General features: G+C 33.7%; 1 protein-coding gene across 1 annotated transcript; it reads right to left on the bottom strand.

Moving 5' to 3' along the window:
- Positions 1–2,361: 2,361 nt before the first annotated feature.
- Positions 2,362–6,465, bottom strand: LOC114285170 (beta-amyrin 28-monooxygenase). Its single transcript, XM_028228188.2, has 3 exons — positions 5,480–6,465; positions 3,271–3,458; positions 2,362–2,941 (listed from the first exon to the last, which is right to left on the bottom strand). The coding sequence occupies exons 1-3, from the start codon at positions 6,429–6,431 to the stop codon at positions 2,642–2,644; spliced, it is 1,440 nt and encodes a 479-aa protein (XP_028083989.2). The 5' UTR covers positions 6,432–6,465; the 3' UTR covers positions 2,362–2,641.
- Positions 6,466–24,139: the final 17,674 nt, after the last annotated feature.

Raw genomic sequence — 24,139 nt, 5'->3', positions numbered from 1 at the left:
CAATAATGATATTTTGAAATCTTATTTTTTTATCTCTGAATGAATGTCTTTTTTAAAAATTGTATTCGCGACATCTTTTAGTAAGGCCCTTGTCTGGGGGACATAATGTCATGGCCTCTTAGATTAATTGAAACACAGAGATCTCTGATGTTAGACCCTAGTGGTTCACATTGAATTACCCGTTATGGTTCTATTTATTGACCCGTTGTGGTCTTATTGAACTGACCGTAATGATCCCATTGACTTCGACATATTGGTTTATTGTTTCTCTATTGGATGTTATCACGTATAATGATTTGCAATGAATATTGTTGAAACAGATGATTGATATGAATTTGATATATGACTATTATACGAATTGTTTTGGATATTAAAAAGATATGTTTTATGAAATGTTAGACTTCATTCATTAAATCTTTTATATTGATGTTACTCACTAGGCTCCAGCTCACCCCTCTTCCTTATATATAGGGGTGTTTGCGGTTCGGTTACGATCGGAAAACCTCCAATCTGCCAGATTAGCAGATTGGAAAAAATCAATCTGCATCCGTCCTACGAATTGATGGATGCAGATTGAGTAAATTGGCTAATGGATGCGAATCAGTTTGGCAGTTTAAACTTTTACAAATTTTAAACATAATACAAGTTGTCAATATTTTTTTTTTTGGGATAACAATCCAACTCAATATAACCAAAATATTATCAAGTAAATTGTCAAATACCAATAATATATACGTATAAAAAACCATGCTTTATCAAAATTATTTCATTATTTCTTTTATTCAAAAACTATTTAATTTGATTTTTTTTTTAAATGACAAAATTAAGTCTTATATTTTCCACACAAAAATACCAAATATCAACACTTACCATTTGATAAAAGGATTTCCAAATTGAAAACACAATAGAATATCTAAACTCTTTTTCAATTGAAAATATAAACAGAATATCTAAACAAATTAAAAACACAAAGTCTTACAAATTACTAGGGGCGCTCGCGATTTGATGGTTCGGTTGCGGCCAAAAAAATCTCAAATCCGCCATCAGTTCAAAACTAGGCGGATTAAAAAAAATCATTCCACAACCGTCTGCTCGTCATCATGCATCCATCCAAAGTGCGACAGATCAGTTCGGTTCGATTCGGTCATTTTGGACGAATTGGAATATCCGATGCTCACCCCTACTTATATATATGTAAGTGAGCATGTGGATCGTCAAGTTTAAAGACACTTTAGGAGTCCACCTTTTTTGAGAAGCCTATGTGAAGTGCATCGTGATGGGGTGTTACTTGGTCTCAAGCGGAGCCAAGCTTGTCAGCCTTTTTTTTTTTTTGGTCGTTGTTATTTGAGAACTTTTTTTTGTGTAATGATATTGTGTAAAACGAGTTGAAGTTTGTTGAAAATATATTTAAGTATGAAGATTGAATTTAAATTATTTGTGAGATTTGTAATGTAAGCACTACTCAATGGAATTATTCTTATTTTGTTACAGCTTCCGTTAAACCCCATTTATAATTATACAATTTGATTTTGTTATAGAGGCCAAAGGTAATCAAGGATTACTGGCCGGTCATGACTTAAATCTTTAGGAGTAGGTTCGGGTCGTGACAGTTATATTAAATCTTTACTGTACCTTACCTTTCTAGCATAAAAGAAAAAAAGAGAAGGAAACATAATATAAATAAGGATATTATCGTAAATCTAATTTTTAAATAATATAATACATATATCTTTTCATCATCAATAGGATTAATTGATCTATACAAAAATTCTTAGAACTAAATGAATCACCATTTCTTAATATGAAATTTATTGATAAATTTTCCATTAATCAACGCATGTAAAATTGGCCCACCCAATGCTTATATAGCATAGCCACTTGGTGAAACAGAAGATATTGGTACATTTGGAAAGATGAACTTGGCCATGAAGCAAAGATCAACCGTGGTCAATAAACAACTCAACTATAGTTTTGGATAGGCTTAGGGGTGGAAGAAACCTCCTATTACAGAGGTGATTTTTGAAGGATACATGCTATTTTAATAATTTTTTAATTTTTTTATGAAGAAAAATATAGAAAAATAAAAAAAGTGATATGAGGTGGTATTATTGATTTTTTTTTTTTTTTTTTGGTAGATATAGATCGATGCGACTCATTTCTCCGTTAAACTCTCGATTAATTAGTTTAAGGCAAAAAGGGCCTCCACGCCTATTAACCATATTTTTAACAAAATGTAATTCCAAATAAATAATAGAGTACTTTTGACAAGCAAATGCTTCACGTACATACACAATTCCTGATGTACATTCTAGAATTCTATCTTCATGTCCAGTCAAATTATTCCTTGTATGAAAAACACAAATCGAATTAGTTCATAGCCACAACTTTTGCATCAATACATAGGAATTAATTATTGGTTATACCTCCTAACCACAGTGACATACACAGATACTTGAGGATAAAATACTTACAATAAATACATATTTGAGCGAGTGAGAAATTATTATTATTATTCATCCCACTCATTTTACAAATTACAAATACAAAAAATATTTTAAAATATATCACATCATCAATTGGTATACTAGTTAGTACACTAATTGATACATATAGCATTATTCATTAACAATCTAGAGCCAATTTAAGCTTTGTGAGGGAAAAGGCGAATCGGAAGGCCTTTTTCAGGATTAGGCATGGGATCGAAAACAATCTTCTCATTGGGAATTACTTTCTCCCACTTGAACCTCTTTACCAGATTATGCATGAACACTAGTATTTCCAATCTAGCATACTCTTTTCCTGGGCACATTCTTGGTCCTCCTCCAAAAGGCACATATGTGTAAGGTACGGGTCCAGATCCCTCAAACCTTGATGGGTCAAACTTGTGTGGCTCGAAGAAGAATTCTGAATTTTTATGTGTCGAGTTCGCACTCCAATATAACTGATGATTTCAAAATGAAAGAAGAAAAATAAAATGAAAATGACAAGGTGAAGTTATTACGTAGCTTACAATTTCAAACAAGTACATAATACAAATAATCTAGTCCAGATCTAGACTAGAGGCAAACAAATAAAATAAAGATGGAATAATTATCGGATCGACTTAATTTTTTTATGTGATGTATACGAAGAAGAGTCTTAAAAAATGAACGGTTTGAATCTAAACGAGTCCTGTAGTGGGTCCCATTGGCCCAAACAACACCTCTCTGATCCAGATCTAGACTGGAGAAATTCAAATCTCATAATTATATATGAAATTTTGGTTATTACCTTACACCCTTTTGGAATTGAGAAACCATTGTACATGAAATCTGTCATTGCTTCTCTAAAAGTTCCTTGGAGGGGTGGTGCAAGTCTCATCACTTCACACGCTACATTCCATGAATACTTCATCTTCTTAATATCATCCCAGTTCAACAATTCCCCTGGAGCTTTTGATTTCGCAATTTCCATTTGCTCTGTTCACAACAATGCAAAATCATGCAATCATTTGCAATTAATTTAGTTACTCAAGTAGATTATTCACGTAAAAATTAAGCTGTTGGAGATTAATAGATATATAATTAAATTATATTTCTCTTTAAATAATAGAGATTTTTTTTTTTAGATCCCTAATAATATTTGTTTAGAAAGATAATGACAACATAATTGTCTATATTAGTATAGGTTCTCCAAAACATACAGTGAGAAAAATAACCCCATTACACCCCTTCAAATACCACCTATTACTTTTTTTAACTCATTTAAAGTTTGAAAATTTTATAACTTTTGATCTAGTTTTTTTTTTTTTTTTTTTTTTGTGACTAAATGTTTAGTAGCCAAAAAACAAAATAAAACTTGTTGGCTACTAAAAATTTAGTAGCCAAAAACAAACTAAAGATTTTTTGGCGACTAAAAATTTAGTAGTAAAAAATATATGAGGCTTTAGGTGACTAAATAGTTTAGTAGCTAAAAAAAAAATGAAAATTAATTTTTTTTGGCGACTAAATATTTAGTAGCTAATAATAAATGATACTTTGGGCGTCGCTGAAAATAAAAATTAATTTTATTTGAAAACTTTTGGCGACTAAATATTTAGTCGCCAATTTATGACTTTTGGCTACTAAAAAATATTTAGTCGCCAATACCTCATACTTTTCCCTACTAAAACATTAGTAGCCATTTATAGGACTTTTGGCAACTAAATTTTTTTTAGTCGCCAAAACCTTCCCCGACCGTTTTCCCGCGACAAATCTAGCGACCAAAATATTTAGTCGGGAAAAGGCTTCGGCGACTAAAAATCTTACTTTTGGCGACTAAAACTTTAGTCGCCAAAAATGCATTTTCTTGTAGTGTTTTTTGTAATTTTGAAATCATTTCATTAAGATCTATGAAATAAGATGCATGATGAATACAAAATTATAAAAAGAAAAGGTGATGAAATTTTACTAACCTAAGATAGGTCAATAAAATTTTGGTTGGTCAGTAAAATTTCGTTGACCTAATCAGTCTAAAATAGTGAGATTTTGGTTGGTCAATAAAATTTTGATGACCAAGTCAATGGTAAAATTTTGGTTAGCCGGTGAAATTTTAATTTAGTGAAATTTTACGTAGGTCAATGAAATTTCAAATAGGATTCTAAAGATGTAATAAAAAATTATTAAATTTTAAATTTTGAAATCACTTAAATAATGTAAAAGCTCACAGAAGAGAGAAACAACATTAGAAGAGATACAACAAAAAAGATTAAGATTTTTTGGATTATAAGGTCATTTTGGACTATATATGTTAAAATTTATCCTTATCACTTTAAGATTTCAAATTTCAGGTACTTTAACTAGCAAGTATGATTTCAAAAATAGTCTACTTATTTATTTATTTCTTTTTCTAAATAGCAATATTGGATAACGTATGGCTATTAGTGATATGACTAAAAATATCGGACTGTATCAACCAATATACCAATAAATATATAACGAGTATTAGAGATCTCAAATATTAATAAGTATCGGCTGATATTTAGAACACCATTAACACTTTCTTCATAGAATAATGCTTGGGACCCCCTTTTGGGGGTCACCCCCTCACCCCCCCTTTGCCACGTGGCGGGTGGTGATTGGAGGAACAGGAAAAAAAAGAAAAAGAAAAAAGAAATGTAACCAATGAGAGAGAGAGGGGGTCAAAGGGGGTGGGAGGAAAAGGGGGGATGAATCATTGTTGTTCTTCATAATATCATGTAGCAAGTAATTCAAAGGCCACAAATAAGGTCTCATTTGGCAACTTTCAGTTTTAGTCAAAAAAATCACTATAAATTATTATTTCACTTGTTTTATTTTTTAGAATATCTTTTTATAAAAAATTAAAAAAATTACTAAAATAACCTATTTGACCTGGGTGACAATAAACCAACATTGAATTGTGGTATTAAAAAAGTGCCCGAGAGAATCCAAAACTGTACGTGCTTATAGAATAGAATAAATATGCATGCATAGATACGTACCCTCGTACACTCGTTGATAAACATGAGGAAGCTCCGCAAGAAACATGACAACGGAAGCGCAGACGGAGCTAGCAGTGTCGTGGCCACCAATCAACAAACTCAAGATTTTATTAGCAATCTCAGCCTCTTTCATGAAATTTCCATTTTCATCACTCGTCACAAGCATATGTGACAATATATCTTGTGTCAGCGAAGCCTTTCCATCTCCCAAATCAACCTTTCCCTGCTTAATAATCGCCAAAAGCTCCTTCCTAATAAACTCCGAGGCCTTGATAGCTCGCCGGAGCGGTGTTCCAGGCAAATCAATAGGGATGGAAAAAATTCCAGCAGCCAAAATCCCAAAAGGATGGGCGAATTTAGCGACGTGGTTCGGATCATCGATGTTGATAAACAAGCGACAAGCCAACCAAAATGTGTATCGCTTGGTGAGAGGGAAAACCACCACTTCGCTGCCAACCCAATCGGAATCGAAGTGTCGCTGTGAAATGGTATCCATGACACCAATATATTGTTGTAAAGCTTCGGGTTTGAGGAAGTTTGGGAGCATTTTTCTGAGAATGATTGCTTCTTGTTTAGAAGAGGTTTGGGTTGAGGATGGGAAGATTTTGTCGACGGAGCTAGGCCACCATGCTTGGACGAGCCTGTTCTCGTTGGAGAATAAGAACTTGTTACCGGCTGCACCGGCGAACACGACTGTTGGGGAGCCTAGAAGATTTGTCTTGAAGGCGTAGGATGAGTACTTGGATATGCGGTCTAATACGAATTTTTCCGGGTGACCTCTCCAGCCGGTGGCCAGGAACTCGAGGGTCTCGCCGATCAACGGCCACCCGGTGGAGCCCGGCGGGAGAGTGAGGTTTTTGGAGTTGGATTTGTAGAAGAGGAAGTGCAAGCTCAGTGGGAGTAAGAGAAAGAGAAGAAAGAGGCAGAGGAGGGAGAGGAAGAAGAGCTCCATATCTACTATAGTTGCCTCAACAATTCAATGGGTTGTGGAATAAGTTTGGAACCAAGTCGAGTAATATTTATAGAACCATGCTAGCAACCAATTGAATTATCAAATATTTTATAATTTAAGTGAATATTCCTTTTTAAAATTTAATATTTTTTCGTAGAAAATTCCGTAGAAAATTTAATATTTTTTCCTTTTTAAAATAATAGCCTTTTTTAGAGAATATAATTTTTTTTAATAGTGCAATTGCTACAATTCAAAAATATTCACTGTATTTGGTTTTAATTTTTTAAAAATTGAATTTTTTATTTTTCATTTTTTTTGGATTTAGTGAATATTTTTAAAATTTTAAGCAATTTTTTTACTTTTTTAAATGTACTTTACTTGGATGTATCTAAATAGTAAGATATTTGTGAAAAAATATTTTTAAAAATTAATAAATACACAAAAATATAAAAAATGTATTGAATTTTAGTTTTTTTTTTGTATTTTTGGTATTTAGTGAATTTTTTAACGATTTTTTTACAAATATTATACTTTTTAAATGTATTTATATTAGGTGTGTCTAATAATTAAAAAAATTGCTTAAAATATTAAAAAAATTCATTGAAAAAAAAAACGAAAAATAAAAAAATAAAATTTTCTTAAAAGTGTTTTCTGAAAACCAAAACCAAACAAGCTGATTAATTTTTTAAAACTACCTTTCATTTAGAACATCAATTGTCATAATTAATAAATTTAAAAGAATGAAAAAATAAAAAATTCATGTTAAATGGACTAATATTTTGAGACAATGAAAAATAGAATAAGAGACTAATATTTTAGAACAGATTGAATAATTTATTTTAGATCTCTAACATTTCTTTTTTTTATACAAATTTGGAATTGGTGAGCTAATTTTAGAGCCGACCTCTATGATTCAAACTATTCACCTTTTAGTATTCGTTAAATAGAATATTCATTAAAAAAATTAAAATAATCGAATATTGATAAATATGCGTTTGAATTATATTTGTATTACAAAAATGAATAGTTATTATTGAAATAATAATTATCATACATTTTTTAAAAATAAATATGATTTAAACATATAACCATCAATGTTTGATCAATTTTTTACATAAATTTTCTATGAGCATTGATATTCAATCCCAAAAATTAGACTCATTTTTTAAGCCTAATGATGTGATAATTAATTAGGATATTTAAAGTAATACTCTGTCTCATATTTTTTTTTTTAATTATCAACTAATCATATGACTTATAAAATTAAATTATTCAAAGATAAGCCGTAAATCAATTACTTACGAAAACTAATTAAACCACTGCTCTTCTTCCGATTTCCCTTCTCTCTCGAGTCACCCAACCTCCGTTGTAACTTCACACTTTCTCCCTAAACACACTAACTCCAAACCCAAGGCATAACGCAAGGCCAAATTGAAGACTCTATGGCCACCACTGCAACAATATCTTCAGGTTTAGAATCTCATCCAATGATTATCACAATTACAATTGCAAATGGAAAATTCAGTTCTGATTGGCAGTGTTTAATAAATCACATTTTTTAGGCTTCTTTGTTGGTGTTCAATGAGGAACCCTATTCAATCTTCTGCGGCTTGCCTAGAGGATATGAACCATCACTTATATATCATTAAATGTAGAAAAAAAAAAGTTTATAAAGTGAACTTTATTTTATTTTTTATTTTTACGCAACAAATTTGAAAAAGCAAATCATATCACTAAAATCAACAGCAAAATTAATGGCCAACCAATGCTGCACGTATTATTATTGGGTAACAGTTTCTTTCAATCCAGAATCAAATTAGATGGTATTGTTGGGTTGTGGTGAGTACGATTTCAAGCTTCTCCTACTGATCTAAATTATTTAATGTGTACAATTCTTCAAATATATCATTCTTTAAAAAATTACGTTAATCAAATATCGATAATTATTTGATCAGCTTGCAGTTGTTTTTTATAATTTTAAAAATAAATTAAAAGAACAAATATAAATTAATTAAATGACTATCAATATATAATTAATATAACATTTTACAATGTTTGGTTTGTGTTTGTAGAGTAATTTTTGAGATAAAAGGTACGAAAACTTGTTTGATTTGTCTTTTTTCAGAAATAATTTTGGAAAATTGTTTTGGAGAGAAAGTTTTAAAAAAAGTGATTGATTTGATTTTTATGAGAGAGAGTGATTTTGAAAAGTAGGTAACCAAATAAAATTTTGAGATTTTTTTTAAAAAAATTTATTTAATTTAATTACTCTTGAAAATTTATTTATAAAAAAAAATTTCAAATTTTTTTTTGAAAAACAAACCAAATAAAACCAATATACTTGATAACTTTTACGAATTGAATTAAAATGACCCTAAAGTGGACCCCACCTTGATTCAATGGTACTGTCCAATGTATTTTCAAACAACAATGATAGAGATCATTAATTTTAAAATTCTAAAAAGATCACTAATAACATGACATTCAATAAAAAAAAGAAAAAAAATACAATATCAAGGCCAAAATATCAAATCAACATCAAGGCCAAAATATCAAAATGTCCATTCGCTATTGACTTCTGACAAGGCAGCAAATAAATGGGCAGATGAAATAATGTAAAATCAATTTAATGGTAGTTGATAAAATTGTTGTTTGAATGCTCGTTTGATAATGATTTTTTTCGTTAATTTTTTAATTTTTTAAAATTTTTTAGCCTGTAACTTTTTTAATCGTTTGATATTTTTATTTAACTTTTTGGCTTTAAAATTGTTTATTTTTTTTGTCTTTTTGCTTATTTTGTTCTTTTGTGATTTTTTTACTTTTTTTATTATTTTGTGATTTTTTAGTCCAAAATAAAAACCAAACGACCCCTTAATTTCATTTATTAAAAAAATCAAAAATTAAAAAATAAAAACATGTTTAGTTTATTTAGAGAATTTCTTTTCTGAAATTTTTAAATAAACTAGAAATTATCTAAATCTAAATCTAAAAATCTAAATCTAAATCTAAATCATTTTAAAATACCGAAAGTGTTTGACTATTTTTTTTTTCTTCTTAAAATATCCTTATAAATTATTTACAAAAAAGAAAAGAAGCAAATAATCGTGAAACCACCCGCCAAACAGCACATGGGAGTGCTTTCTCTTTTGCTACTACCAATGAATAACATCGGGAACCAATTAAAAAAAAAAAAAAAAGTGAAAACATTCAACGAAGCATAGTATAAATTATGAAATTATTAAAAAAAAAAAAACAAAACATAATATAATATAAATTATGATTTTTTTTTTAAGGTCATTGATATTAAAATTTTATAACATAAAAGATATTTAATATTTTTATAATGTTTAAAACCTCTAAAATCGATTCAAAAAAAATTCGATTTAAAGAATTTCTCTGCACTTCCTAGAGAATTTCTCTCAAAATCAGGGAATTTCTTTCTAGAGAAATTATGGGAAGGCCAGCGACCAGAGAAATTCTGTAGATTCTAGTCTAGAGATTTTCTCTAGATTTTCAAAGAATTTCTCTGATTTTTGCAAGAATTTTTCTGAGTTCAAATTAGAAAATTTATCTATCTTTCTCAATCACTATGTGCAATACATAAATCGATCATCCAAATAAGCAACAACAACAACCAATATACATATATCCAGAGAATTTCTCTAGCTTTCCCAGATCTGGAAAGGATGAAGAAATTTTTTAGATCTAGGAAGGCCAGAGAAATTCTCTGAATTCTAGTCTAGAGATTTTCTCTGAATTTTCTCTAGATTGCCTTCCCAATCACAATGTGCAATACACAAATCGATCACCTAAATAAGCAACAACAACAACCAATATACATATATATATATATATATATAGAGAGAGAGAGAGAGAGAGAGAGAGTCACTGGATTATATATCGAAGCCATTGAATTTGGCTCATGTAAAGGCTGAATAGGCGCCCATGTTGTAGAACACAATCAAATCATTAAGTTGGAGCTCTGGTAGCTTATATTCTGTCGTCACTACATCCATTCCATCACAAGTAGGTCCAAATATCGTGGATGGCCATAGCATCCCACATTCATCCTCGTCATCTTTCGACTGATTAGAAAGTAGTAGTGCCTGAACACCATGGATGACCGATCATGGAGTGGGCTATCTCTGGAACATATTTTCACTGGAACCTCAACAATTTCAAAGTTTTCAGATTCTTCGCTCCAATGATGAGCGGTCCAAAGCACTATCCATTGTAGAGCTCCTTGAGGCATATGGTTTTTAGAGACGAAGTGGCGACGCCCGGGCTAGTAGGCTCTGCGGCGGCGGCTACGCCTCTGTCGTCGTTGATGCCATGGAGGCGCTCAATGGAGAGCTCTTTGAGAGAGGAATAGTGATCAGGCACTACGTTCATGCCTCTGACTTCAATCATGCAAGATCTACACGAGAACTTTTTTAAACCCTTGTAGTTCTTGGCTAAAACAGCCACGCCAATATCGGTGAGCTTGAGCAACTACGGAGCTTGAGGCGCGTGAGGTTAACGTAGCGGAGCGACAAAAGAATCAGGGCATTGTCATCTAGGCTGACGAATTATGGGTCGCATCGGAGAGCGAGCTTTGTGACGACGTTGAAGCGAGAGAAGAGAGAGGGAAAGAGAGAGAGAAAGAAATGAGATTTGATTTGAACGAGTTAAATTTCTCTGTGAAATATAGTGTAGGGTTGAGGGACCTTAGACATCACAAAATAATATTATGGATCTCTTCCATTACTAAAAATGGAAGAGAGATCTTACACTAATTTTCTAATTATCTATATATTATATAAGGAAAAAGGGGTTTCTAACGCACAAGTCTTGTGAGAGCTCTAATATCTCAATCTTAATTTTCTAATTTTTTGATTTCAAAAAAAGAAAAAAAACCCTCAGCATTTATTGACTTCTCTCAACTCACAAGCCTTTTTAACTTTTCTCATACCTACTGCTTCACCTTTTTCAACTTTTTCTCACACACTATGGTTAGTGATGAGATTGTTAAATTATTTTTTACAAAAAATTTGAAAAATAATAATTTGTATATTAAAAAAAATCTAAAACAAATATAAATTCTTATTAAAAAATAATAGGTTACAATTGCAAAAAAAAAAAAAAAAGAAAAGAAAAGAAAAAAGAAAAATACATTGTGCATTTCATTAATAATGCTCAAAAAAATATGTCAAGTGTTCGTATAAAGGCTTGACACGTGTCTACTCTCAAATTATTAAGTGAATATAAATGAAACCAAAGAGCTCAATTTTAATGGCTAACAAATATTAAAAACTTGACCATTAAAGCCTAATAACTATTAATTAATAAAATTCAGAAATTGAAAGGTCTTAAATCACATCTTTTTATCTTCTCAAATGTTTCCCTTTTTGGTGCATGCATTCATTCTAATATTGATAGAGAATTGGACGTGTGGAAGAATGAGAGATATTAAAATTATATACTGAGTTATGTAATTGTTGTGATAAAAAAATAAGGCTGCCTTCCCCTTCTATGGTGATTTATCTAGTTATATCTCCAATTAAAACGTCAGGTGTGCATCTATATCATCATTGAATGTTACTTTCATTCTGTGTTTGCTAAAACTAATAGATGGACCTAATGCAAGAAGTACAGATTATTTCAATGTCATTCTCGAGATTAGAAGTACAAAAAATATACATAAAAAGTATATGAATAGACAATATTTTACAAAATTTATTTGTGAGTCTTACTTTTTTAAAATCCTATAATTTCTTTATTTTTTGTATTATATTTTATGTTTGGTTTCCGTACTTTTTTTTTTATATAGTTTTATTTTTTTTCTTTAAAAGTTTTTTTTTAAATAAATAAATAAATAAATCATTTTCTATTTCAAATAATTTTATTTTTTGTTTTTTTCTTAATGTAGTTTTAGTTTTTGGGCAATTACTTACCTTCTTTTTTTTTTTTCCTATATATTGTAATTTTGTGCATTTTAAGTGTATGATGTTTTCACTAATACACTCGGAGATGCACTATGAAAAAAAATAAGAAGAAGAAAAATAAATAAAACAATACAATGAATGGAGCAAAGATCAAAGATTAAAACTTCCAAAACAAGCAAGCAAACAAACAAGCAAGTAGAATAGAATGTTTAACAATAGACATTTAAAAATTTGTAATAAAATTTTCAAACTTTCCTTTTTCCTACGAAAATTCTATTTGGTACTAACTAAATAAAATGCTTTTAAAATAGTTTTTTTTTAGTTAATTACCTAAAAGTCCTATTTATAAATGTTATAGTAGCTCAGGTCCTATTTAAGATTTTTTGAATCAATAAGTTCTATTTAGTAAAACTGAATTTTTAAAACTAAGAACATTATCAATTTTGCATAGTATTGTTTTAGATAATTGTTTCACAAAAAAAAAAAAGAGAGAGTATGAGATTAAACGTTTTTGCCCTTCTACTTATTAGTTTGATACAGCTATCCAATAAAACAGAGAACATTATCAGTTTTTTCTAATTTTAAAACTGAGAACATTATTAGTTTTTTTATTTTTAAAGTTATTTATTTATTTTTTTTAGTTTTGCACATCAATGTTCCATCATCATGCTCCTTTATAGGCATAAAACTTTCAGTTTTACACAAAAAATATTCACTTTTTTCAATTTTTTCAAAACAAACATTAGCTTCTTTTTTTTTTTTGCACACACATATATATATATATATATATACATATTCAATTTGAAAGTTGATATTTTAAAGTTTTGAAAATTAAAATAAATGTAAAATTATTATGTTCCTTTATAGATAATCGTAAATGATGAACGATCATTGTTTGAAGGGCAATTCTAACTATTAAAAATTTAATGGGACGTGAAGGTTCAATAAATCTTAGTTAAGAATTAATGGAGTATTAGTTCATAAATTAGGACTTGAGCGTAAATGCAACCCCCCCCCCCCTTTAATTTGAAATTAAAACTATAGCAAATCTACGTAAGCATAATTGCTAACCGTATTTTTTACTTAATGTATAATATTATATTGACTACCTTTTTCATGTTTATTTTTTTAAGTATTTATATAAAAGTAAAAAAAAAATGTCGTCAGGAATAAAATTTTTCTTAATTTAGTTATAAATTTTGCCCATACGTTATATTTAAATTTTGAATAAAAGCAAATATAAAATAATTGATTGAAAATATGATGCATTTGTTATATTCCTTTTTTTGTGTGCAAAAAAAAGGAAAAGAAAAAAAATATATAGATGACATTTAAAATCGCAATTCATAGATATACAGATAATTATAAACACAACATATACATAGCACATGTGAAACACTAATATTATACGTGGACCGCAAGGTCTTTTCTTTTTTTCTTTTTTTTTTTTGAACCAGATAAAAAAAAGAAAAAAAAAAGATGGTTTGAGGTGTCATTAATGTATCCGTGGGCACAGACCTCGGGATAATCGGTTGCCAGTCTGATTTGACTCAGCCCATAGGAAGGGACTCACCACCGAGGTACCGATAGAACTCAACTATACACTACAAACGAGTCCAGATTTTGATTGAAATACAAGGCGAGATCTCCATAAAGAACCAGCTGCAAAGCAACAGAGTCACCTCCCCAAGAATTAGAACTTGGATCATGCCTGTGGAGAGGGATGACTTCACCATTAGGCCATCACTCCAATAGTTTCAAGGATTTGTTTGATTGTGTTGTTCGTGTATACACCTTGACATGAAGTCCATAAAGTTTGAATGGCTCAATATAGTTTTTGAATATGAAATTTATATTTTTAATATAATATTTTTTATAATAATTTAAAACAAACAAAAAATTTATATAAAATTTTTATATATAATGATGTGATTCATTGTGAATTTTTTATTTTAAAATAAAAAATTATTAAAAATAAATTTATTTATAATAATGATATTACTATATATTTTTATAAAGTTTTTTTTATATAAATTTTACATAAATTTTTTTTTTCTATTTATTATTCACACACTTCTCAGTGTGTAAAGAGAGAGACATCAAACTATTTGCAGACCAAACCACTGAAACAAACTGTCTTGCCTTTGCTGGCCAACTTCAAGTCGGACGTGTCCTTGCTATATTCTGGGTCATGTTTGCAGCCCATCTTTCTCATCCCTCATTTGGAATAGTGGTTATTTTAGTTGATTCTTTTTTATTATTTGGCTATTTTATGATATGAAAAAAAATTGAGAAGTGATCGAGACCCCCTCCAATCATCACCCCCACTACCCCTATACACACGTAGCGGGTGGTGATTAGAGGAGAAGGAAAAAAAGAAAAAGAAAAAGAAAAACTGACCAATCAGAGAAAGAGACAGTTAAAAGGGGTGCCTCCTTAAAAGGGTCCAACTCATTTTCCAAAAAAATTATGTTTGGAAAGTGAATTTTTTTATAATAGATGGCTGTGAGAGAAAAAATAATTAATTAATGTGTAAGATATAATATTTTGTGTTATTATTTATTTTAAATTTTGTTTTGTCTTTATTAGCTATTTTAACCAACAATCAACGATCTAAACACAAAAATTTCTATTTACAATAAGCCCTCGTTTGGGATGAGCTAATTTAGCCTAACTTTTTAGCTTTTCGACTTTTGGACTATTGTAGCCTAGCTAAAAAAACTTATGTTTGAGATAAATTTTGAAATTTTTGTATTTCATTTGATGGTTGTGATAGAAAAAATAAAATATTTATGATTTGGATATGATATTTTATCTTATTGACTAAATTAGTTTGTTTTGTCCTTATTAATTAATTTAACCAAACTAGTGATGCGTCTTGATTTAAATAAATAGAAATAAAAAAATATTAATTTAATATTATGTATTACTTATGTGGTAGAATATTCTTTGTTAAGCTTAAGATCTCATGTTCAAATCTCACTCTCATCTCAATCTAATTAGGTTTTATTTATTTATTTTTTTTATTTTGAATAGATAAATTGACACTTACTCTAAGGAGAGAGAAAGACTTCTGAACACTAACATAGTTTTTCACTTTGCCTTCGTTTGGCAACTTGGGTTGGGTTGGGTTGGGTTGGGTTGGGTTTGGGGTTATTTTAGCCACAAAAAAATAAAATAGGTTTTTAGCCCAATAAGACAAAATATTACATCTAACTCATAATCATTACATTTTTTCTCTCACAAAAGTCAAAAAGGCCAAAAAGTCCATCCCAAAAGGCCCATAATCATGAAAATGTACTAAATTTTAATTTTTTTGGGGGACAATTCGGGCGGGGCGGAGCGCACGCACGAGCATGTAGCAATTTTTGCATAATCAACTTGGACCATAATTTTGGCCCAAACCCATCTTTGAAGCATCCATAAATTCCATTCCTTCGAAAAATTTAGATGCCCCCAAAGGGCTCATGCTTTTATCAAAATCTTGAGGTTTAAATACCTATCAAAACTTTCTTCTACAATCAATGTGGGATTGGTAGCTATACACAATTCTCAATACCTCATTCATGAGGCCAACTTTGTGAAACAATTTCTTATTCTATTCTTAATGATTTTTTGATTATTCTTTTTGTGGTGTAAAGATTTTATTACAAAGGATCTAAGCCCTTTTGATCCCATCTCAATCGGTGGTTGGGACGTACTTTAATTTCATATTAAAGTCACCAGAAAATCATTTTTTTTCCAACAACCCCCCTACATGAATAAAAATTAATTGAATAAAGAAAACAGACAACGTTTAACAATAAAGACGTAAAGAGAGAGCACACAGACTAACCCTTCATCATAAAAGCTAGTTGTTGGCCTTGAACCTGTCGTAGTGAAAACCTATCGGATTTACTGGCTGACTATATTGAAAGTGATGTCTTGAACTGTTCTGCCATTTGTGTAAATCGAGACAATAGACCTCATACTGGAGTTAGTCTAACCATTGTTCTTGTTCTCACTAGTGTATTCGATATGGTCTTAGAACACTAGCCTAGTTCAGTGAGTGTTTTTAAAGAATTCAGCTATTTTGAAAGAATTCGGCTTTGTCAATTCTTATAGAAGTAGCCCCACTTCGCACTCATATAGGTGATCTATATAAGGTATCTCATTATACCGTGGTTGATTCTTTATCTCACTTAGGTCATTAAAAGTATTAGCTTAACCTTTCATCCCTACAGAGTATCACTGTATAGAGAAATGGGCAAGAGCATTTACCTCTTCAGTGACTCACCCGTTACACCGTTACACACAGTTAGTGTAACGCCCCGAAGAATTACACAATCTAGACTCAACATCTTCCAATTACATAATTGTAACCATCCCATTTTTTACTGTCCTTAAGACTTGGGCGCCTTAGGTTGATCACTCGATGATGAAAGTTATGCTGTACAAATGTTCGATTTCTTCAGTAAGAAGAGCTTCTGAATTCTAACATGTACACTCCATTTTGACCAAAACTATTTTAGACCTTAAAATCCAAATTTTCAAAATATTTTTCCAAATGTTTATACATTGTTCCAAGGCTTGCATTTCGTTTAAAATATTTCACTTTTTGGTAAACCGAGTGAGGACAAGGTGGAAATAAATGGAAGGGAGGTGAACTCTTTGAAAAATCTTTCAAAACATCTAATTTATAGGTTTGCATTTGAAGAAAATAGGAGGGGAGGGAAGAAAACTAGTTGGGGGAAAAGTTAGGCATCAATCCGTTAGGATAAAATGAGCAACCTTTACTAAAATAAGCATATCTCTGTGCACACTTAGAATTTAGATGTGAATCCACCTCTATTGGAAAGTAGACTTATGTGGCTTCTATTTAGACTCAAGAATGACTTAAAACCTAGTCCGGATGAGGGAATATGCCCATTTGAAATCGGGCATTGAAGCAAATTTTTGTGGCCGGCCACTTTAGTGGCCTGCCGGCTAGTTGTGCAAAATTTGGCCATTTTGAGTGTTTTGGCCTGCCAAGTGTCCCCTACTAGTGGCCTTCCAAGCACTAATAGTGGCCTGTCGGGCAAAAGAAGTGCCTATTAGCCACTTGTGTCAAAAAGCAGATTTTTGCAAATATTTTCTGCTAGTTGTTTTCACATTGCACCAGCTGTTTGTATATAGATATTTTTGACTGAGGCTCATGTTTTCTATATATAGGGGACCTTCCCTCTTTGTTTTATGGTTAGAAAAATTTGGAGAAGGAAATTAGGGTTACAAAAAATTCCAAAAATCCCAAAATTTGAAATTCTCTCTCTATCTCTATCTTGTAACACACACACCTGACCCAAACACTTCCTAAACCAATATTTGAGCTCTTCTTGCTGGGATTCTTGAGTCCAAATTTCAGCCCTTGAGAGTGAAAGACTTGTGGTTTGTGGAACAAAGTGTTATTCCTCTTCAAGAGGTATAACCTTGGCCTTCTCTACACTACTTTTCCCTCATCTTTTCTTACTATTTTTAGACTGTTTTGGGACTGTATTTTTGGGCTGAAACTTATGGTTTAAAGCCATTAAAGGTAGAAGGGTGGATCGCCCTTCTTTGAACCTTGTTTCATAAGCTTTTACCCTTGTGTTTCCCACTTTGTTATCAACTTTTTTTGAGCTTTTTACCACTGGTTTTCATAGTTTTTCAAAGGCTAAAATAATGTTTTGAAGTCCAAAAAATGGAGGGGGTAGCCTCCCTTCCTTGTGCTTGCTTACTAGCTTAACTTACTCCATGTTGTAGCTTACTTTTTTAGCTCTTTTGACTTCAATTCCAGCACTATTTTAGCTTCATTTAGGATTGTTTTAGGCTGGTTACTTCATTTATGCTTTGAATAGTATGCTTTCAGTGTAATGGTCCTCATAGATTTGGAGGTCTAGGCCTTAGCCACCTAGCTATTTGAGTTGATAGTGTTTATTTCTTACTTTCTATACTTGTGTTCATCTTTAAAACACCTCTACAACTTCCCTCCTTTCTTGACTTTTTTTTTTCTTTGTTTTAAAAGTTGTTTCAAACCAATTTCTTGTTAAAGCTTGGAATTGAGGTATTGTGCTTAATGGTATTCCAGAAAATTAAAGAAGTTCGGAGAAAACTAGATAAATCTAGAAAGTTCTGGAAGGTTCTAGAATATTTTAAAGAAGAATAGAAAGCTCTAATATATCTTAGAGTAATCTAAATTGTCCTAGAGTGTAGGGAAAGTATAAGTGTATTTTAGAAAGTTCTTTAAGTAGTATAAATATGAGATGAGTGCATGTACTAGACAATTGGACAATTGAGTGAAAGAAAAGTGGGTCCAAAATGAGTCCAGAGTGAGTGGTCAAACACTATCTAGTGTGAGGTGTCTCAAGTTCTTGTGTGAGGAAGACATAAAGTGTGAAATGCTTGAATATATGTGTGGATAACTGAAGTGTATTAGTGTGTGATTGTGTACAAGTGTTTTGTATACTAGAGTGTTATTAATAAATGTTGTATTTCTAGGTCTACCAGGGTGTCAAACTCAACAATTTGGTATCAGAGCTTGGTTGGGGACCAAAACGAAGAGCAATTGAGATTGATACAAGTGATTGTTGAAGTCAACGAGCACAATTGTTATGGCGAATTTTGGAAACTTCATCGGTGGTATGGAGGAATTAAATTATGATTATTGGCGAATATGCATCAAGGCATATTGTAGACACCCCATTTTTGATCGACCTTAAGACTCAGACGTCACCGATTGAGCGCTTGGTGATGTTGCATATCGTGCTCGTTCAGAAGTTTCAGAGTCTCAGCTGGAGCCTTACCTCCGGACTTTCGGACTCTTTCATGCTTTGCCTCGGTTTGCGAACCAGGCTCTGTTTCTCTGTTTTCTCTTCCCAAAGGGAGGGAGAGGTCTCGTAGACCATCTCTCAGTGGCCGTAGGCTACGTTTCGTGGTCGTAGGCCATTTTGCCCGTTTGGAGTCCGGTTTCCGGTTCTTCCGAGCCGTTGGTCGTGTGCCTCAGTTCGGGACTGCTTAACCACCTCTGTTTGCCCCGGTTTTCGGCATACATCTTATTTGCTCTCTTTTAAGGGACACTGTGGCTCGAGAAACCAACTTCGTGGTCGAACACCACTCCCGGTGCTTAACAGCCAGTTTTCGGGGTCTCGGGCTGCGCGTTTCGGCCCCCGAACCTTCATTCTGCATTGATTTGGGTTCATTTTTGGCAGGGACCTCTGTTTCATTGGTAAGAAGGCAGTAGAAGGGTGGGAGGCCAACAATTGTTCAGACAACCAGTTTTATTCCTTCATCGCCCTCCGTCGCCCGTTTTTCCTCACTTCAAAGCCAATGTTGACCACCCTTGGGCCATTTTCTTGCACCCTAAACCCCATATTTGTGATGTACACATCTGGGAGGCCACCAATATTTTGTGGTCGGGCAGTAATTGTGTTTGACCCTTTTGAACCCCTCTTAAAAATGGTCTTTTCTCTCTCCTGGTTCACTTTCTCCAGTTTTTTACCACATAGTTATGTTGTGCACACATGGGAGGCCACTAATATGGCATGGCCGGCCACTAATCTTCATTGACCTTTTTGACCCTTGGACGGCCGGCCATAGGGGGTGGCCGACCGGCCACCTAAGCCCAAGAAAACTGGATGGCCATGATCCTCAGGGTTGGTACATTACAAATCTGTATTCCTTTTCCCCAGATTTTGTATCCGCGAGGGGGTGCATTTTTTAAGGGAAACTTGGATTGTTTTCCCTCCATTTTCCCCCCCTTTCCCCCCCCCCTTTTGTCTATATAACAGCAGCTCCAGCTCTGTTATTAGGGTTACAAAAATTCCCCCCAAGCCTCTTGCCCTGTATCTCTCTTTCTCTATATTTCCAAGCTCCAAACTCTCAAGTCCTACACCCATTTCTTAACCAACCCATAGCCCCACCCTTCCATCCTCCATTCCAGCAGCTGGAGGTTGTTCTTCAGAGCCTAGGAGTGCTGCATCTTGGTCCAAAAGGGTGCCAAAGACTAGTCTTCAAGGGTAAGTCCCTATTATCCCTTTTTGTGCTTTATTTTGTTCAATACATTAGCCATACTTGCTTGCTGTTTTGGGCTCCGACCCTAACTAGAACTAGGCTTATTTTGAGCTATTTTTCATGTTTGTTTAAGGGCCTCTCACTGTTTGAGGCCTCCTTGTTGCACTTGCTTCATTAGCTCCCTTGTATGCAATTTTCTTGTGTAGTATTTTTGGCCTATGTATAAATTGTTTTGAGGCATGTCATAAACTGTAAAGTTGTTATTTTGAGCCCTTCTTCAATAGTTTTGAAGGGCTCATCACTGTTTGAGACTTCCATTTACCACTTGCCTTCATATCTCTCTTTTGGCTCCATTTTTGCATGATTTGTTAGCCTCTTATGATTCTGTTTTTGGGTTCTGGTCCGAACTACAAATGACCTTATTTTGACCCCCTCTTCATGTTTCATTAAGGGTCTTTCACTGTTTGAGGCATCCTTTCTATACTTTGTGTTATAACTCTCTTTTTAGCCTTATTTTGCATAGCATTTTGAGCATTCTTGTACACTGTTTTGGGCCTGTCCACCAACTGGAAAATATCATGTTTTGGGCCCCTCTTCAGCTTTGTTGAAGGGCCCTCTCTTGTTTGGGGTCAGCAGCTGTGACTTGCTTCTTTATCTCACATTTAGGGCCATTTTCGCGTGCTACCTTAGCCCCATTTTTGTTCACTGTTTGGCCTTGCTTAAAACTGTAAACATACTTTTTTTGGGGCTGCCTTGAATCTGTCTTCACATTTCATGATCAAATAATGCATGTTTTGTATAACTATAGGCCAATGCATCTGCCTAATTTTGCATTTCGGGTCCCATTCCATGCATCGGGTGCCATGTTTCCATGATTTGGGGCTGTTTTGCATCATGTGTTTGCTACTGAAATTTACATGTTTGCATATCATATTTCATGCATTTCCATGTCTTATCAGAGTGGCATTTGGTGCCTTAGGTTCGGTCCTCGGTTTGCGTGCATGTGTGCACGCATTCCGAGTTGTCTCATTTTCATTTCATGGCCTCCTATGTGAGTGTGGCTGAGGTCCACTCATGTTAGTGTAAGTCCATTGTGCATTGTGTATGCCATTTCATTTCATAGCATTGCGTATGCTAGATTGTATGTTAGCGCATTGTGTATGCCATGTTATCTCGTGCATCGTGTATGCCATTTTGTAGCATGTTGCATGTTAGGTTGTATCTTAGTTGCATTTCATGCATGTCATGCATATTGCATTGTGTTTGGGATAGGAGTTAGCCCGAGCACGGGAAACAAGGTACGTTTCGTACTCCAAGTGACGGAACGTGTCTCAATTTCCAGTCACCAACACTCCGGATTATCCATGATGGAGTTAGGTTTTTGTTGTGTTTATGTGTGCATTCATTCCATATTGAGTCATGCAAATCGACTCCTCGGCCATCATGCATCGATATGTGTGATTGGTGGCACGAGGATCGAGGCATGCATACATCTGTGAAAATACATTGCCATGCCCTTTTCCTGCTCTCTGTTGCAGCAAACCAAGAATCAGCAGTCTTATGGGGCTTAGCGCGCTTTCCAAGAATAAATTGCAAGCAGAGGCTAATAGGGGCATCGCCGTGGATTTCCGTGCAAGGCAACCCGGACATGCATTATCCATCATCTAAAGAAGAGTCAAGGCAGCCTCTAGCTTGCATGCCAGTTTATTATTTTTCTTAGTTAATTTGTAAATTAATTAGGATTTTTGTACATATTTGGACTGTATTATTTGGACTGTACTATTTATTTGGACCCTCTGTGCGAGGGCAATGTTGTAATAAGTGTGCGTGTGTGTGATGTATGTCTTCTAACCCCACGTCTTTCTCCCTTTTATTTACCCGCTTATGATGGTTAGATTAGAGCATGTTTCAATTAGCATACAGTATGATAGCATGTTTGTATTCATTCATCTGTTTTGCATGCACCGGGCTCGGCGCATCATACTAACTGCATCGTATTTGCAATTCCGAGTTGAATATATGTTAGCTGTAGCATTTCATATGCCATGTCTAGAATAGCCGAGCCTGCTATAGTTGCACTTTTGCATGTGTTGCATTAGGCATTTTTGTATAATTAGGATCATGCATGGATTTCTAATTGGTTTCTGTTTTGGCTTGGAGTACTCGGTAAGTTTTATGCTTTAGCATCCTTGCATGTGTGTGAGTGACTGCCATGAATAGCATGCTTACCATGAGGCTATGTGCTTATATGATATAACTGCCTGAATGCCTGTGGGTGAAGGTTGGGTTATTTGAATTAGAACAATTCATTCACTGTGTGTTTTAAGCCCACTAGATAGTGGCAAAATCATGTTTTTCTAAGCCCACCCGAGGGTGGCAAATCCACGTCTTAGCCTACTTGCGAGTAGCACCATCAAACCATTTTCAAACAAACAAACATGAAATGTTTTGTCCCAATTCAGACGATCCAGTCTATACTTGTATGCTGTGCGCATCACATAGTAATCTAGGCTAATAATCGGAATAAGAACACATAATGTTTTCAAAAATAGATATCATGGTTAGTAGAGGCCATTCTTTGATCGGGCGAGCGGGGGTGCTCATGAAGTGACCTTCCCCAATCGTACGCAAGTTCCCGAGCCGAGGCAACTTTGGTAATGACGGACACGTGGGCTTAGGCAAACGAGTCAGGGTTTCCTAAATTCCCCCAAAATAAAATATTTAGGTGGCGACTTTGTATCTGGCAAAGCAGTCCATGTTTGGCACTTCTTTCAAAAATCTGTTTTCTCAAAACGATTTGCCAGATTTGGACTCTTTGGTTCAGACTTAGAACCGTGACAATTTGAGAGTCCTAAGCTGTAGTGAGCCCAACATCGAACGGAACGGGGGGACTCGTTCCTCCCGGGGCGTTCGGGGACGTCTACAGTTTCTGGCGACTCTGCTTGGGATTTAGAGAACTTGACTCGAACTCATGATATCTGTTTTTGACTACACTTGCCAAGAAGGGCACTCTACCTGCCAAAATAGGGCACAACTGAAGTTAACAACAAAGGGCTGAAAGCTCTCTCATCCTCCAAGCAACGAGGTATCAAGCCAAGTGCGAAGCACGAACCAGAATGGGACAAGATATTCCACTCCCTTATCTGGACAGATCTGATCACGTCCGAACTCCCCAACAGAGCATCGTCAACCGATGTCAGCTGCAGATTTGCTACACACCCAATTATAACACAGCCCTTCTGTGGAAGAAACTCATTGTTGTGAACAAGAAGAAGAATCTGGTAGAATACCGGGGGCAAGAGCCCACAACTTCCTGCTTATCCATCAACCACCCAGGGGAGGGATAAAAAATGAGAGATTAAAGAATAGAGAGATGTGGGCTGAGAGAAAAAGTGAGGAAAAGGGCTTTTTCAGCAAAAACAGAGCCTGAGGGCCGAGTGATGTGAGAATCACAAATGAGAAAGGGTGGGAAACAATACTCGAAGAAACTGGCTCCTCGCGTACTGAGAGGTCTCTCGTCTTTGTAACATGTCTGTGTGTTGTGTCTTTTATTTTGTTTGTCTCGATTCTTGCTTTGAGTCGTTCCGAATGTGTCTCGATGCGTTTAGGTTGTTTACCTTTTCTTTTCCATTGTTCAGTCTTTTTCGCTGTGTTCATTCGTAGGCTCAATGCCCAGTTAAGAACACATTTCTTAATTTCGAAAAATTGTCTTGTCCTCAAAGTGCCGTGTTGTTCTCCACATTTGTGCAAAACAAGATTTTGTTCTTTAAAAAACGCAGG

Source organism: Camellia sinensis, chromosome 9, assembly GCF_055761805.1.
Source record: "Camellia sinensis isolate YWXY chromosome 9, ASM5576180v1, whole genome shotgun sequence".
NCBI lineage: Eukaryota > Viridiplantae > Streptophyta > Magnoliopsida > Ericales > Theaceae > Camellia > Camellia sinensis.
The sequence above is the reverse complement of the archived record's forward strand: the minus strand, read 5'-3'. Positions and strand labels throughout refer to the sequence as shown.